General features: G+C 39.2%; 1 protein-coding gene across 4 annotated transcripts in view; it reads left to right on the forward strand.

Annotated features, from left to right (window-relative positions):
* atxn3 (ataxin 3) overlaps positions 1 to 3,757 on the forward strand; it is a 39,241-nt gene extending 35,484 nt beyond the window's left edge. For all 4 annotated transcript variants that reach the window (XM_080202386.1, XM_080202385.1, XM_080202384.1 and 1 more), the window contains one exon: positions 1,022 to 3,757. In XM_080202386.1, the coding sequence (XP_080058512.1) occupies positions 1,022 to 1,113 (92 nt within the window). In that variant the 3' untranslated portion in view covers positions 1,114 to 3,757. The remainder of the gene's footprint in view (positions 1 to 1,021) is intronic.
* Positions 3,758 to 14,534: the final 10,777 nt, after the last annotated feature.

The following is a 14,534-nucleotide window of genomic DNA, read 5'->3' on the forward strand; positions in this document are numbered from 1 at the left end:
AGGTGTTTCAGAAGATGTTTTCAGTAGAGGAAAGAAACTGGGGCTATCTTTGCATTTCAGGTTAATTCTGAAATAACTGGCTGTTTGGTAGACAAAAGCAGGGCTTGATACTGTTTTATGTGGTGCAGCCAGATCTGGTCATGAATGGTTAAACCATTTGAATGCCATATCTTTTCAAGGCTATGCCCTTGTACTTACAGTAACAGAGAAGAAGGCCACGCCAGGTGAATTGGCCATGGTAAGAGAGAGTAATGGTTTTAATTAGAACTAGGTTATCGAAGATAGAGATGAGGGTGCACTAGGCCGATCTGTGACTGAGCAAGAAATGTTACAGTAAATGGAGGGCCAAGGTTCGATAGTTGGGATTTTGGAAGTCCAGTCCAGTGCAGAATGAAACCCTTCTGGAGGCCCAGTTGTAAGTGACATGTTTATTTCAGAGACAGCTGCAGAAGGAAGTGGGTTTCAGAGGTGGAATGAGGATGTGGTTGGGGACACAAGGGGGTGATCAATTGGCCTTATCAGTGGTTAAGATGATAGAGTAGAGGCCATGTGAAACGGCAGGGTCAGGGTTATACAACTTGGCAAATCCACCTTGCAGGTGATGAATTCTAAGGAGACATTGCGTGATGGATTGAGACAGAATTGGAAATCATCAAGGATAGGTAGTTGCTCAGCACAGAAACATCCCTGAGAGAAACTGGTACTTGGACAATGCCCATTTGTTATGCCCAGATTATTGTGGTGGCAAATTATATGTTGGTCTGTTCTCTTACTCCCTTGGCACTTTCTTCTCCTTTTGAGCATCTCATCTTTTCAAAATCTTCACTCTCTTTACTGCCCTCAAGTTTCTCCAATATCTTCACTGCTTTCCTCGTTCAGCTTCCGCACCAAGTAGCATAGCAAAGCTAAAAATGAAGGTTAAAAAAATCAGGTTTTTCAAGGTATAGATGAGGGCACCCTTCCTTCATTGACTTATAAAAGTTGTGATACTTAAAACCAATTTTTTTTCCTTTATTAATAGCTAGCGTGACTGAACAAGAACTGCCTCAAGCAGATGTGTTGAAATCACTAGAAGATGGTGCCAATGATAATTCAAAGGGGAAAGGAAGTTAATACGAAAATGAATCTACAGTATTCCCATTACTGATATACTTGTACTACATTCCCCTTGTATCTCAACCACAAAGACAAATATACATGTTTTCAGAGAGAACAAAGATTATGTTCACTCTTGATGCAAAGAGCATTGTGGTTGACTTATGGGATCATTTGTGGTATAAATCTACAAGATTTTCAGTTTGTGGTCTTCAATTGTCGCACCTTATCTTCCAAAAAGCCCTCTTTGTACACAACATGGTTGAGTAAATTACAGGAGAGAGTTGAAAGATTTTTGTACCCATTAAAAATCTTGAGTTTTTGGCATTATCTGATTCAATTGTACAACCAATGATGGGATCTAAGAAAACAAATGTTGATGTGTTTACTTTTTGAAAATAAACTTGTATAAAGCCCTTAACTGTTGCCTATGTCAGAATCAGGTCCATTTTAAACTCTGGACATGTCAAGGGGGATAGTATGCAACAAGCACTTGAGCTTTGTGGGGTTTGTTTGATGCTTGAAAGTTTGCAGAGCTGTTTTTGCTTTGGTTGTTGACCTGGTGTTGGTATTTAAATGCTGTTCAATTGTTATAACACACAATTCCTATTCTGTTTTAATGTGTCGTACAAAACCATGCAGATTCTATTTTCAGACTTTGAACCTGCAGTTTAACCTGTTAACTTCGCTTTTGAGAAGATCATACCAGGGAACATAAATGTATAAAATGGAATTGGGTGAAATAGAGAAAACTGCACTTGAATGTGAGGTCAACTCTGTTGTTTAAGAGATGTGGTTTCATATCGAGATTTTCACTGGGAAATGTAACAGAGTAGATGCTAGCTGTGTGCATTTTACTGATTGTATGCTGTATTCCTGATTGTATAATATAAACACAGTTAAAATTGCTGTTTATTGAGACCTTTCATTGCTTACACTACATGCTAATGTCTGTATGAAGTTCATGTGTTTGTATGGACCAAGATAAAACAGTGTAACCTGTTGTAATCTTTTATCCTTTCTTCTGCATGCTTTAAAAGTCTTAACCTCTGGCAGATGAGAGTGATTATTTGTCCATCCCTCAAATTTAGGCCTTCTGAATAATGTTGTAGCTATTGTAGCCTAGTGGTAACAGTACTGGAGCTATAAATGGGAGGGATTCAATCCCGATGTGCCAGATTCTAATAATAAGTGAGCTTTAACCTGGAAAAATTGACCATGTATATTGCTAGATTTTCATAGAAGTTCAACTGGTTCTCTTTTTTGACCAATGGGGAAGAGAACCAACTTCCAATGCTGGACTCTTAATGTCCTCAGCCCAGTAATGTTTCTTTAACTTTGTTGCCCGTATCCTAAGAACATGATTTTAACTTGTAAAATGCATTTTTTTAATTAATTTGAGAAAGAATTACTATATTTCATTGCATTCCCTTGTTAGTCTGCCTTTGCCCAAACATTTTGACATAACCTGGAGCACAGTTTTGAAGGAACCAGCAGCCTTCCTGCACTATGGTGCAAGTGGTATTCTTCACTTACTGGTCTAAACAGTGCATGTCAATATGGACTGGGACGGGGCGGTGTGATGTGGAGAACTGTGTGGTACAGTAGAATCATGGCTGAGCTGCATTGAAGGAATCGCACATTTTTGAGCAGAAGCCTGTGAAAGTGGTCAGGATAAGGCTTATTTTCATCACCTTTTCCTTCTCTTTTCAATCACCTAGCCGGGGGACGCTGAGGCTAACTGCAGTAGGCACATTGATCAGTTGATTCATCTCAATTAAGATGGCAAAGGCCAGAAATGGAACGTGAAATTTTCTTCTTTGTGGCAGAGTGCTAGATCATGCACTACCTTTAATTATTGACTCACCAGGAAGCTTAGTATTTTCACTTCTAGCAAGAGACACAAATTTGTCATGGAAAATTCTGTAAAAGAATGTCTTAGCCAGATCCAATCCATAGACTGGAAAGAGTTACCTGACCTCAGTTGGTTTGACAACAGTTAGAATGACTGACCTTGTAGTAGCTAGCGTAACATGGGGAAATCACTCAAGTCCTCCTTGGTCTCTGATGAGGAACAACCTGTTGCTGATCAAGTATCGAGGCTTATGGGAACAATAGCTTGTATAAGGAGCAAGAGGGTGACTGACTAATGCCTGTAGAACTTTACCTCAGTTGTAGTCGATGCTTTTGAGAGGAAAGCATTGAGTCGAAAATGAAAACCAGAACTTGCCTCTTTTTGCAACTTTGTGTGTTTTTAATAGTGTTGCAATCAAACTATAGCATAACTTGCAACTACTAAAATTCTCTGGCTATTTTATATTTTTAAAAGGTGTGGCAGTGTTTCAAGTGTTTCCTGAAACAGTTGCAATACTTTTATGTTGGTTGTATTTCTGAAGCTTGGATTTTAAAATCTATCTAATAAAAGTTGCCTAAAGAAAGAAATATTGCAATTTTAACTCTGCTTCATTGACAAAATTAAGATTGTAAAGAATGTTGGAAGAAACAATTGTTTCACTTTGTCAAGAAGTTTTATGACGTAAAGTATGATTAATTGTGCTTTGCAATGCTTTTTGCGTGTGCACACTGGAGATAAGATGTGTTAGTCTCTAAAATAGTATCCATGTTGCTGTGTATCAAATAAAATTGCATTTTTGGAGCTTAGCGCGTGTGTTTTATTTAACACAAGTGTCAGGAAGTGAAGTGACGTAATGAAGTGATAAGCACGTCTAGCATGTGTGCATGTTTTTGCTGGTTAAATGCCCAATTCTGTCTTGTGGAGATAATGACCAGAAATTTCCCACCGTGGGAATTGTAGTGGGCAGGACAGAAAATTTGGCAGACCACTGAAAGGTCTGTTGACCTCTGGCGGGAATTTCCAGTCTTAAGGCGTGTGCAGCTATTAAATCCCATACAGTAGGTCATCTGAATGTCCTCTGTCTAGACTACAAGTGTGAATGAAATAAGGCAACAGGAAACTGGGAAATATAGATTTTTAAAAATGCTCATTAATAGCAAACCAGCTAATTATTTTGAGCATTTAAGCCAAACAAAAAGTCACTTAAGATGGGAACGTTTGAACAACATTTTTCTTACCAACTTTGTTAAAGAATAAAGAAATAACTTTGGGGATCGTAAATCCTTTTATAATGTTTAATTTCATCAGTAGGTTAGGAATTCAAATATATTAAGCAGACAACTAACTGCAACTATGTTTCTTGTGATTATGATTATAGATAAATACTGAATGCTTTGATCATTTGGCTTTGCAGTTATATCCTTTCTAATCTTTCTGCACCTTGTTCAAATATGCCTATGGAAGCTTTCTATGAATCATCCACAATTATCAAATCCAGTCGTTCACTAGACATTCTTCACCCAAACATGTTAGTGTTTTATTGATTAATATCTAGTGGTGCGCTCACGCTTGCGGATTTTGTGATGGCCTTATTCTGTATAGATATTGCTTCCAAGTTTTTGTACACAACCAGTGGCACAGTGGTTGGCACTGCCACCTCACAGCGCCAGGGACCGGGTTCAATTCCTGGCTTGAGTCACTGTGAAGTTTGCACATTTTCCTCATGTCTGCATGCGTTTCCTCCGGGTTATCCGGTTTCCTCCCACAGTCCAAGAGATGTGCGAGTTAGGTGGATTGGCCATGCTAAATTCTCCCTTAGTGTACTCAAACAGATGCCAGAGTGTGACGACTAGGAGATTTTCACAGTAACGTCATTGCAGTATTAATGTAAGCCTACTTGTGACTAATAAATAAACTTTAAAACATATGTTTTGTATCCACCTATTGCAGAATACCTTGCGACAAATTGCATGATAAATCATACAGCTAAGATCTTTTGGAATTTCTTGCTGCCTTTTGCTAGTTCAACTGTGGCTTCACATTCCTGACTGAGCCTTCCAACCGTGCCAATGAAGTAACTGATAGTCTGGCTTACAACATTTCTTGCCTGCTTTTTCCACTTCTGTTTAACCTTTTAAACTACACCGGTTCAGCTGTGCCTCTTTCTGTGCCTTAAAAATTCTGCCTATTACAGAATCATAGAATGATACAGCCTTCTGTATTGTGTTTGTCCCAGATTCTTGGTTGAGCATTACAATTAGTTCCCTCCCTTTGCTCATTTCCCAAAGCCTTCATTTTTCTCTTCAAGCATTTATTCAATTCTCTTTTGAAAGTTACTTTTGAATCTGCTTCCTTTCAGACTGTACATTGCTTTATTTTGCTTTTTAAAAAGCAAAATGTTTCCTCGCTTCGCCTTTGGTTCTTCTAATCATATTAAACTGCTTTTCCAGTTATTGAAGGATCACAGACTAACATATTAATGCTATTTTCTATCCACAAGTGCTGAGTCTTAGAAAGCATATATTCTGAACCTGGGGGGAATGCTTCTCTGTTCCCTTCACCTTGTCAGCTGGCCTGTTGGCATAAGGTGTATAAGTGTAGTAATGATGGGTAATCAGTATTTATCTCAACTACATTGGTTTAACATGTTGGTGTATTAACCATGACACTTCTAGTTTGAGGCTAATTAGTACATTGATTTCTTTTGACCTAAGTTATAGAAGAATGAGATTCCACGCTTTTAAACTTTGTGTCAGAGAGGTTGTTTGGCAGATTTATCACACTATTAAAATTCAATTGAAGCTGAATTCAATAACTTTTTCTACCGCTTTAGTGGGTAGTTTGAGGGTAAGTAGCACAACTTCACATTCCTACATAGCTTTCAATGCTGAGTCTCTGGGCAACATACAGTTTTGGTCCACCTATACGGGAATAGAACATCTTGCTCAGCAACTTCCAGATTTCCACATGTGCACACTTTGGATGTTACTGTTTGATTTACAGAATGATGATGCTGTGTGTGGTGAGCCTCACCATTATTCTCGATGCAAAATCCAAGCTAATGTTTTCTGTTTAAAGCAGAGATGAGAAATTTTCAGTCCACCCTCACTTAATTTCTCAATCTTTTGTTCTCATTGGTGAAGGAAATAAACAGTTATACCCAAGTGTCTTGTAGTCACCATTGTCAACTTTCACTTTTAGCAACTTTGTGGTGAACGGTTTTTGAGCCAAAAGGTACAGGATCAAGTCTAATTCACATTGTATGCAGACTGATGCCCTGTTACATAAAATTCTGGGCCTATATTTTGTTATGAATTCCCCTATTCTACTCCTCCAGTTCTCTTCAGCATTTTAAACTCTTCAATTAGATTATGTCCTAAATGCCAGAAAGTAATGTCCATTGTCTAGTTCCATGGTTACATCACCCCACCCCAGAGCTCACTTTATGAATCATTACTGTGCTTCTTTCGAAGTCAGTTGATTGTAAAATTGGGTGCCTAAAACTGACCACACTTTTCCAGATACTGGAAATCTGACAAATGCAGTGATACTTCATAGCTGTAGTATTTTTATAGCTCTTATAATGCCTGACATTCTGTTGGCCCTTTTCGTTGTGTCTGCGCTTATCAACCTGCTTTAATGACTTATATATCTGTTTTCATAAATCCCTTTGATCCATCTATTTCTGCGGCCATCAGCATTTTATCATTTGGATTTTATTTCTATTTTCCATTGTCGTGATCATGGTTTACTTCAATTCATTACATCAAATTGTCCCAATCATCATTTTGTCTACTTACATAAACTATCGGTCCTTTTGCAAATTTTGGTTCTCTTCACAATTCTCTATTCCTTCATAGCTGTATAACATCTGTAAAAGTTGTCAATTAATGCCATTGTAGGAGCACTTCTCTGCTGTGGATCTGTATCTGTTAGGAACTGAGTCTACACCATGCAAACCATTTTAATTGAATAAACTGAGTGTAACAATCAAGCGCATCCAGTAGATTTTAATAGATTCCCCAAAGAAGTCAGCACAAGGAGTGATCCTAAAACTAGGACTTAAACCATACTTGAGTACTGTTTTTAAGTCTGCAGTTCTGAATCCCTGACCTCATTCTAGCAAATCTCCACACCAAGACTTAGTGAGATTAAAAAATTGTTCCAAAGATGTACAGGTTAGGTTGATTAGCCATTAAGCCATTAATCATTAAGCTTTTGTGCTGCAAGTGATCCTTTTTAATAAAATCCAGTGTATAAGAAGTGGCTCAGCTGCTGGTGGTTCAGGGTGGGTCAATTGTTTGGATTACTTCCCAAAGCTTTATCTGCCTGTGAAGTAGCACAGTGGGTTTCCTGATAAAAACTAACCCTGAAGACAAAGTTTTGCTGTTATTTGGGTTGAATTTTAGGTTGTGTGTGTGTGTGCATATCTGCGTATGTGAAGATTTTGATAATGTTATTTGAATACAGTCCATAAAGAATTCCTGAACATCAGAGATGTGGGTTCATACTTTTTTTAATGCAAAGCATCTGTAAGAATTGGTATTGATTCATCTTCTGATAGAAATGTTCTAAATGTGAACAAAAGACTAAAAATGTAATAAAGTGGGTAATCCAAGTTTACAAGGACATTCTTCCTTCAGCTAACTTAAAAAGATAACATTTTTAGAACCAAGAGGCAAAGATTATTTTGGGCAGTTTCACAAAATGAGTGGTTTTAATCTGTTGCCCATTACGTGCATTATCTGCTATTCACTTCAATTTGCTGATGTCGACCTCGACAGTAATTGATGACAATGAGCAATGCCTCAAACTGACGTATCACTGCCATTAGAAGCTGGTGCCAATGATAATTCAGAACGGGAAGGAAGCTGATTTTTAAAAAAATGTAATGTTCCAATAACAACTGTTGCTTGTACTGCACGTTCCTTGTATTCCAGACAAGATAGGAAATGTACATGTGTTTTGAGACAGCCAAGGTTATGTATACATTTGTAATATAAAGAACATTTGAAATCTATCTCATTGGATCATTTGTGGTTGATGATTTTGCGTTTCTGGTCTGAATCGCAGCACCTTGCCTTCTAAAGAGCCCTCTTTGTGCACCACTTAATTAGCTAAATTACAAGGAAGAATTAAAAGATCTTGCACCCAAATAAACCTTGGGGTTTAGGCAATAAGTTATGTTTTGGCAACAGATTAATGGTCAGGCATTTCATGGTTTAATGGGTATAGTTAATAATTGGGCAGCACGGTGGCACAGTAATTAGCACTGTTGCCTCACAACGCCAGGGACCGGGTTCAATTCCAGCCTTGGGTGACTGTCTTGTGTGGATTTTTCCTGGGTGCTCCAGTTTTCTCCTACAATTCAAAGTTGTGCGGGATCGGTTGATTGGCCATGGTAAAGTGCCCCTTAATGTCAGGAGGATAGAGCCTGGGTGGTTGTCGGTGCAGACTTGATGGGCCATGTGCTGCCTTCTGCCTTTCTATGAATAATAGTCAACAGAATTGTTTTTGTTCAACTGTTGACCATGATTTGGTATTTAAATGATGCTTAGTGGCTTTAAAATTAATTCATATATATTAAATTGTTCTGTTGATTCTTGTGTTAGTCTTTTGAATTTGCATTTTAACCCATCAATTTCATTTTGAGAAGCTCATAGCAGGGAACCTGTATAAAATGGGATTCAGAAAATCATACAATGCAGAAGACGCCTTTTATCCCATTGAGTTCACAGTGACATGTTAGAAATACCTGAACTGCCACCCAATCCCATCTGCCAGCACTTGGCCCATAGCCTTGAATGTTGATGTGCGAAGTGCTCATCCAGATACCTTTTAAAGGATGTGAGGCAACCCGCCTCTATCACCTCCCAGCCATCACATTCCAGACCATCACCACCCTCTGGGTAAGTAACCTTTTCCTCACATTCTCCCCCCCCGCCCGCAAACCTCCTTCCCCTCACCTTGAACCTATGTCCTCTTGTGACCATAGTTAGCAACTAAGGGGAACAACTGCTCCTTACCCATTCTCTCATAATCTTGTATACCTCGATCAGATTACCCCTCAGTCTTCTCTGCTCCAACGAAAACAACCCAAGCCTATCCAATCTCTCTTCATAACTTAAAAGTTCTATCCCAGGCAGCATCCTGGTGAATCTCCTCTGCATCCCCTCCAGTCCAATCCCATTTCTCTGATAATGTAGTGACCAGAACTGCACACACTACTCTACTTGTGGCCTCACCTGAAGCTCTGTACAACTCCAACATGACCTCCCTGCTTTTGTAATTTATGCCTCGATTGATAAAAGCAAGTCCCATATGCTTTTTTCACCACCTAATAATATGCACTTCTACTTGCAGAGATCTCTGGACAAACACGCCAAGGTCCCTTTGTTCCATAGACTTCCCAATGTCCTACCATTCATTGAACTTTTTTTTCAAATTACTCCTTCCAAAATATATCACCTCACTTTTCAGGGTTAAATTCCATCTGCCACTTGTCTGCCCATTCCGTCTCTGTTATAGCCCAAGACACTGTGCCTCACTGTTAACCACCCATCCAATCTTTGTCATCTGCAAACCTGCTAATCCTGCCCCTCCCTCCCCCCCCCCACACACACACACACACACACAAATAGTAATCAATGTCATTTCTATAAATGATGAATATTAGGGGGCCCTGCATGGATCCCTGTGGTACACCATTGGACATTGGCTTCCAATCATGAAAGCAGCCTTCTGTCATCACTCTCTGCCTCCTACAACTGAGCCAACTTTGAATCCACTTTATCAAATTACCCTGTATCCCGTGTGAATTTATCTTCTTTACAAGTCTCCCATGTGGGACTCATCAAAGGCTTTGCTGAAATCCATATAAACTACATTGACTGTATTACCTTTGTCTACATACCTGGTTACCTCTTCAAAAAATTCAATCAGATTTGTTAAGCATGACCTCCCTCTGACGAAGCCAAGCTGGCTGTCCCAATCGAACTTTGCTTTTCCAAGTGGAGATAGATGCTCTCCTTCAGAGGTTTCTCTAATAGTTTCCCTACCACTGATGTGAGACTTACTGGTCTGTAGTTCCCTGGTTTAAATCTACAACTCTTCTTAAAAAGCAGAGCTACATTAGCTGTTCTCTAGTCATCTGGCACATCTCCATGTGGCCTGACAGGAATTGAAACTTTGGATCAGAGTCCCTGCAATCTCCTCTCTTGCCTCCTACAGCAGCCAAGGGTACAATTCATCTGGACCTGGAGGTTTATCCACTTTTAAGGCTGCCAACACCTCCAATGTCTTGTTCTTCTCTATGTCAATTTGCTCAAGCACCTCATGATCTTGAATTCCATACCATCACCCTCATTCTCTTGGGTGAAGACAGATGTGAAGTATTCATTCAAGACTTTGCCAATGTCCTCTGGCTCCATCCACAGGTTGCCCCCTTGATCCCTAATGGTCCCTCTTTCCCTGGTTACCCTCTTCCCATTGATATATTTACAGAATATCTTGGGATTTTCCCTGCCTTTATCAGCCAGAACTTTCTCACATCTCTTCTTTGCATTCCTAATTGCTTTCTTAAGCTCCACCCTGCACTTTTTACACCTCCACTGATGTGGTCCTCTTAACACTACATTTATTCCAGTTAATGTTGGGAAAGTTGAAATCACCTAATGTAATAATCTTGTTGTTATTGTTTTTACACACCTCCACAAACTGAGCACATATTTGCTCCTCAATATCCCTCTGACTATCAGGGGGCCTATAATAAACACCTAACAACGTGGCTGCCCCTTTTTTATCCCTAAACTCTATCCACAAATCTTCATTTAATGCCCCCTCCAAGATATCATCTCTAATACTGCAGTAAGTGACTCCTTAACTAATAACGCAATGCCTTCTCCTCTTTCACCTCCTCCCCTGTCTCGCCTGAAGATTCTATATTATTTCTATTACATGAAATAAAGCAATTGTAATATAAGGTCAGCTTTTTTAATCTGGCTATGATTTTATATCAAGGACTTTTAGAGATTAACAACAGTTGCTGGTCTTGCCAGCAACGCTCACATCCCATGAAAAAATTAAAAATAATCAAGGTTTTAACTGGGAGAGGGGGCATGGTGTAACGGAGTAGATGGTAGTTGTGTGTACTTTACTGATTATATGCTGTATTTCAAAGATTGAATAATATGTAAACATTCAGCATTGTTTTGTCTTGACATTGTTTATTGTTACGCTACATAATGTCTGTATAAAGTTCATGTGTTTGACTGACAAATCAAGAAAACCTGTTGCTGTCAAAATTTGTTCAAAATTCTCTAAACCTCTTGGCCTTCAGCAGATGAAAGTGGTAACTTGTCATGGCTCAAATAAAGGCCTTCTGAATACTGTAACTGTAATTAAAGTTTATTTATTAATCACAAGTAAGGTTTACACTAACCATGCAAGTTACTGTGAAATTCTTTCACATCCCGGTTCCTGTTCAGGTTAATGCACCTAACCAGCACGTCTTTCAGACTGTGGAAGGAAACTGGAGCGCCCGGAAAAAAATCAGTGCAGACACGGGAAAATGTGCAAACTCTGTACAGACAATGATCCAGCCGGGAATCAAAGCCGGCTCCCTGGCGCTGTGAGACAGTAGTGTTAACCACTGTGCCACTGTGCTGCTCATAAGTTGCCTTGTGGTTATAGTACTGGACCTAAGAGGTCAGGGTGTCAATCGCAGTACTGAAACTGAACCCAATACATCCGATTATAAGAAAAATGCTGGAAAACCTCAGCAGGTCTGACAGCATCTGTGAAGAGAGAATAAAGCCAACATTTTGAGTCTGGATAGCCCTTCATCAGGGGTCACTTCACATCAGATTCTAAGAGTGTTTCTACCAAAAAGAATTGAGCATGAAAGCTGCTGTAAAAACCCATTGACATTTGGAGAAGAGAGCCTGGAATTGAAGTGAAACATTAACGTTACCATCTCCACGAGGATGCAGCCTGACCTGCTATGAACTTCAGCATTTTGGGGGGATTTTATTTCAGCTTCTGCAGCGTTTTGCTTTTGTATAAATTAAAACCAGAACTTAACTCTTTCTGCAATGTTCTGTGTTGCCACTGAATTGTAACATAATTTGAAATTATTAAAACTCTTACTACTTTCTATGTCTCCTTTTTACCTAAAGCAGCAATGCATTGCCGTGCTTATAAGGGTCTCCTGAAACAATTGCGACACTTTAATGTTGGTTGTATTTACTGGAGTTTGAATTTTAATTTCTCTATGCATTAAAAATTGCTGACAGAAAGAAATTAAGTTTTTAAGTTTATTTATTAATTCACAAGTAGGCTCACACTAACACTGCAATGAAGTCACTGCACTCTGGCAACTGTTCAGGTACACAGAGGGAGAATTTAGTATGGCCAATGCACGTGACCGGCACATCCTTTGGACTGTGGAAGGAAACCAGAGCACCCGATTGCTTAATGTTTTAAAAAAAAAGAAAGATAGTAAAGAATATTGCTTAAAACAAGAGTCCTTTACTATCTTGTTCCCCTTTTCCAAGGAAGCAAATGACGTAAAAATGATTAATTGTGCTCAGTGATGCTTCTTGCATGTGCACACTGGAGATTAGATGTGCTGGTCCTTAAAATAGTCTCCAAGTCCTTATTTATCTTTTACAGTTGCATTTCTGGAGTTCAATGTGTGTGTTTATTTGACACCTACGGGGTGAGCTACTGAATGAGTCATTTTCTGTGCAGTCAGAAGGCAAGATGACGTAATGAACTGATAAACACTTCTGGGATGTGTTTCTGCTTTTACTGGTTGATTCTACAATTTTTTAGAGATAATGAGCTGTCTGAAACTTGACTGTCTAGTGTACTTAGACGGTTTACAGTACAGCTGCAAATAGAATTAGACAACAGAAAACCAGGAAATCCAGATTTTAAAACTACTCATTGACAACAGAAAATGCAATAAACCAACTAATTATTTCAAGCTGTAAACAGGTCAAAGAAATATTGAATTAAGATGCAAGTGTTTTGAAAAAACATTTTCTCACACCAACAACTACATTTATAAACGATTTACAATATTTTAATAAATTCCATTATCTTGCTAATCTTAAATCCTTGTATAACAGAACAAAAAAAAAGTATAGCACAGGAAAAAGCCCTTCGGCAAACCAAGCCCGTGTGAATCATGATGCCCTAGCCAAACTACCAAAAAAAACCTTCTGCCCTTAGTCGGTCTATATCCCTCCAATCCCTCCCTATTCATGTACCCAACCAGATCTTAAATGTTGCTGATGTGCCTGCTTCCACCACCTCCCCTGGCAGCACTTTCCAGGGACCCACCGCTGAGTGAAAAACTTATCCTGCATATCTCCCTTAAACTTTCTCCCTTCTCAACTTGAACTCATGCCCCCTCATCATTGACACTATCCACCCCGTCTGTGCCTCTAGATCTCTATCAGATCTCCCCTCAACCTCTGTCTTTCCAGTGAAAACAATCCTAGTTTATTTAATCTCTCCTCCTAGTCAACACCCTCAAGACCAGGCAATATCCTGATGAACATTCTTTGCACTCCCTCCAAAGCTTCCATGTTTTTCTGGCAATGCAGTGACCAGAACTGCACACAATACTCCAAATGCGACCTACCCAAGGCTTTATATAGCTGCAACATGATTTCCCAACTCTTGTACTCAATGTCCTGGCTGATGAAGGCAAGCATGCCATGTGCCTTCTTAATCACCTTGCCTACCTTTGTTGCCACTTTTTAGGGATCTGTGGACCTGCACGCCCAGATCCCTCTATATGTTTAATTTCATTATGTTATTCAGCACAAATATACTTGGTGAATTCAGTAACAATACCTAGCGCAGTTTACATCTGCTTATTTCTTACTTAGTGATTATTATTTTGCAATTGTGAAAACCGTGGGCTTTACCTTTGCAGGACCTATTTTTTAATGTTCCTTTTTGTTGTTTTTCCTCTTTCCATGTTGGGAGATAGCTATGGAAACTCTCTTTCAATCATTCACGGTAATCAAATCCAATGGTTCACTAGAAGTTGTTAATAGCAAACATTTTAAATATTAAATGAACACTTAAACTATTTAATGCCAAGCTCACTGCTCTTCAACAAATGATACTCCAAGTCAGTTTGACAAATTATACAGCTTAGATGATCTTTAAGGGTTTCTTCCCATTTAAAGCCTTTTGGACTCAACACTGAGTTGGACAATTTTAGGCTGTGACCTTTCTCCTCCATCTTACTCTTTTTATTTATCCTATGCAAAAACCCTGCCTCCCCCTCCCCCGCAGGGCCACATGTCATTTGTTCTTAAGTTTGCCACATTGCAGTTGCTCCCAGTTCTCACTAATCATGTTCCAGCTGTTCCACTTCCTCTTATACAGGATATAATACAACACATTTTCCCCCTCTTTAGTTCCGAAGAAGGGTCAGACAGATTTCGAACATTAACTCTGTTTTCTCTCCTTATGAATGCTGCCACACCTGATGAGTTTCCCAGCTTTCTCTGTTTTTGTTTCAGATTCCAGCAGTATTATGCTTTTATTGAAGAGTCCCTTG

Source organism: Carcharhinus amblyrhynchos, chromosome 14 (genome assembly GCF_965287045.1).
Source record: "Carcharhinus amblyrhynchos chromosome 14, sCarAmb.v2.hapA, whole genome shotgun sequence".
In the NCBI taxonomy this organism is placed as follows: Eukaryota; Metazoa; Chordata; class Chondrichthyes; order Carcharhiniformes; family Carcharhinidae; genus Carcharhinus; species Carcharhinus amblyrhynchos.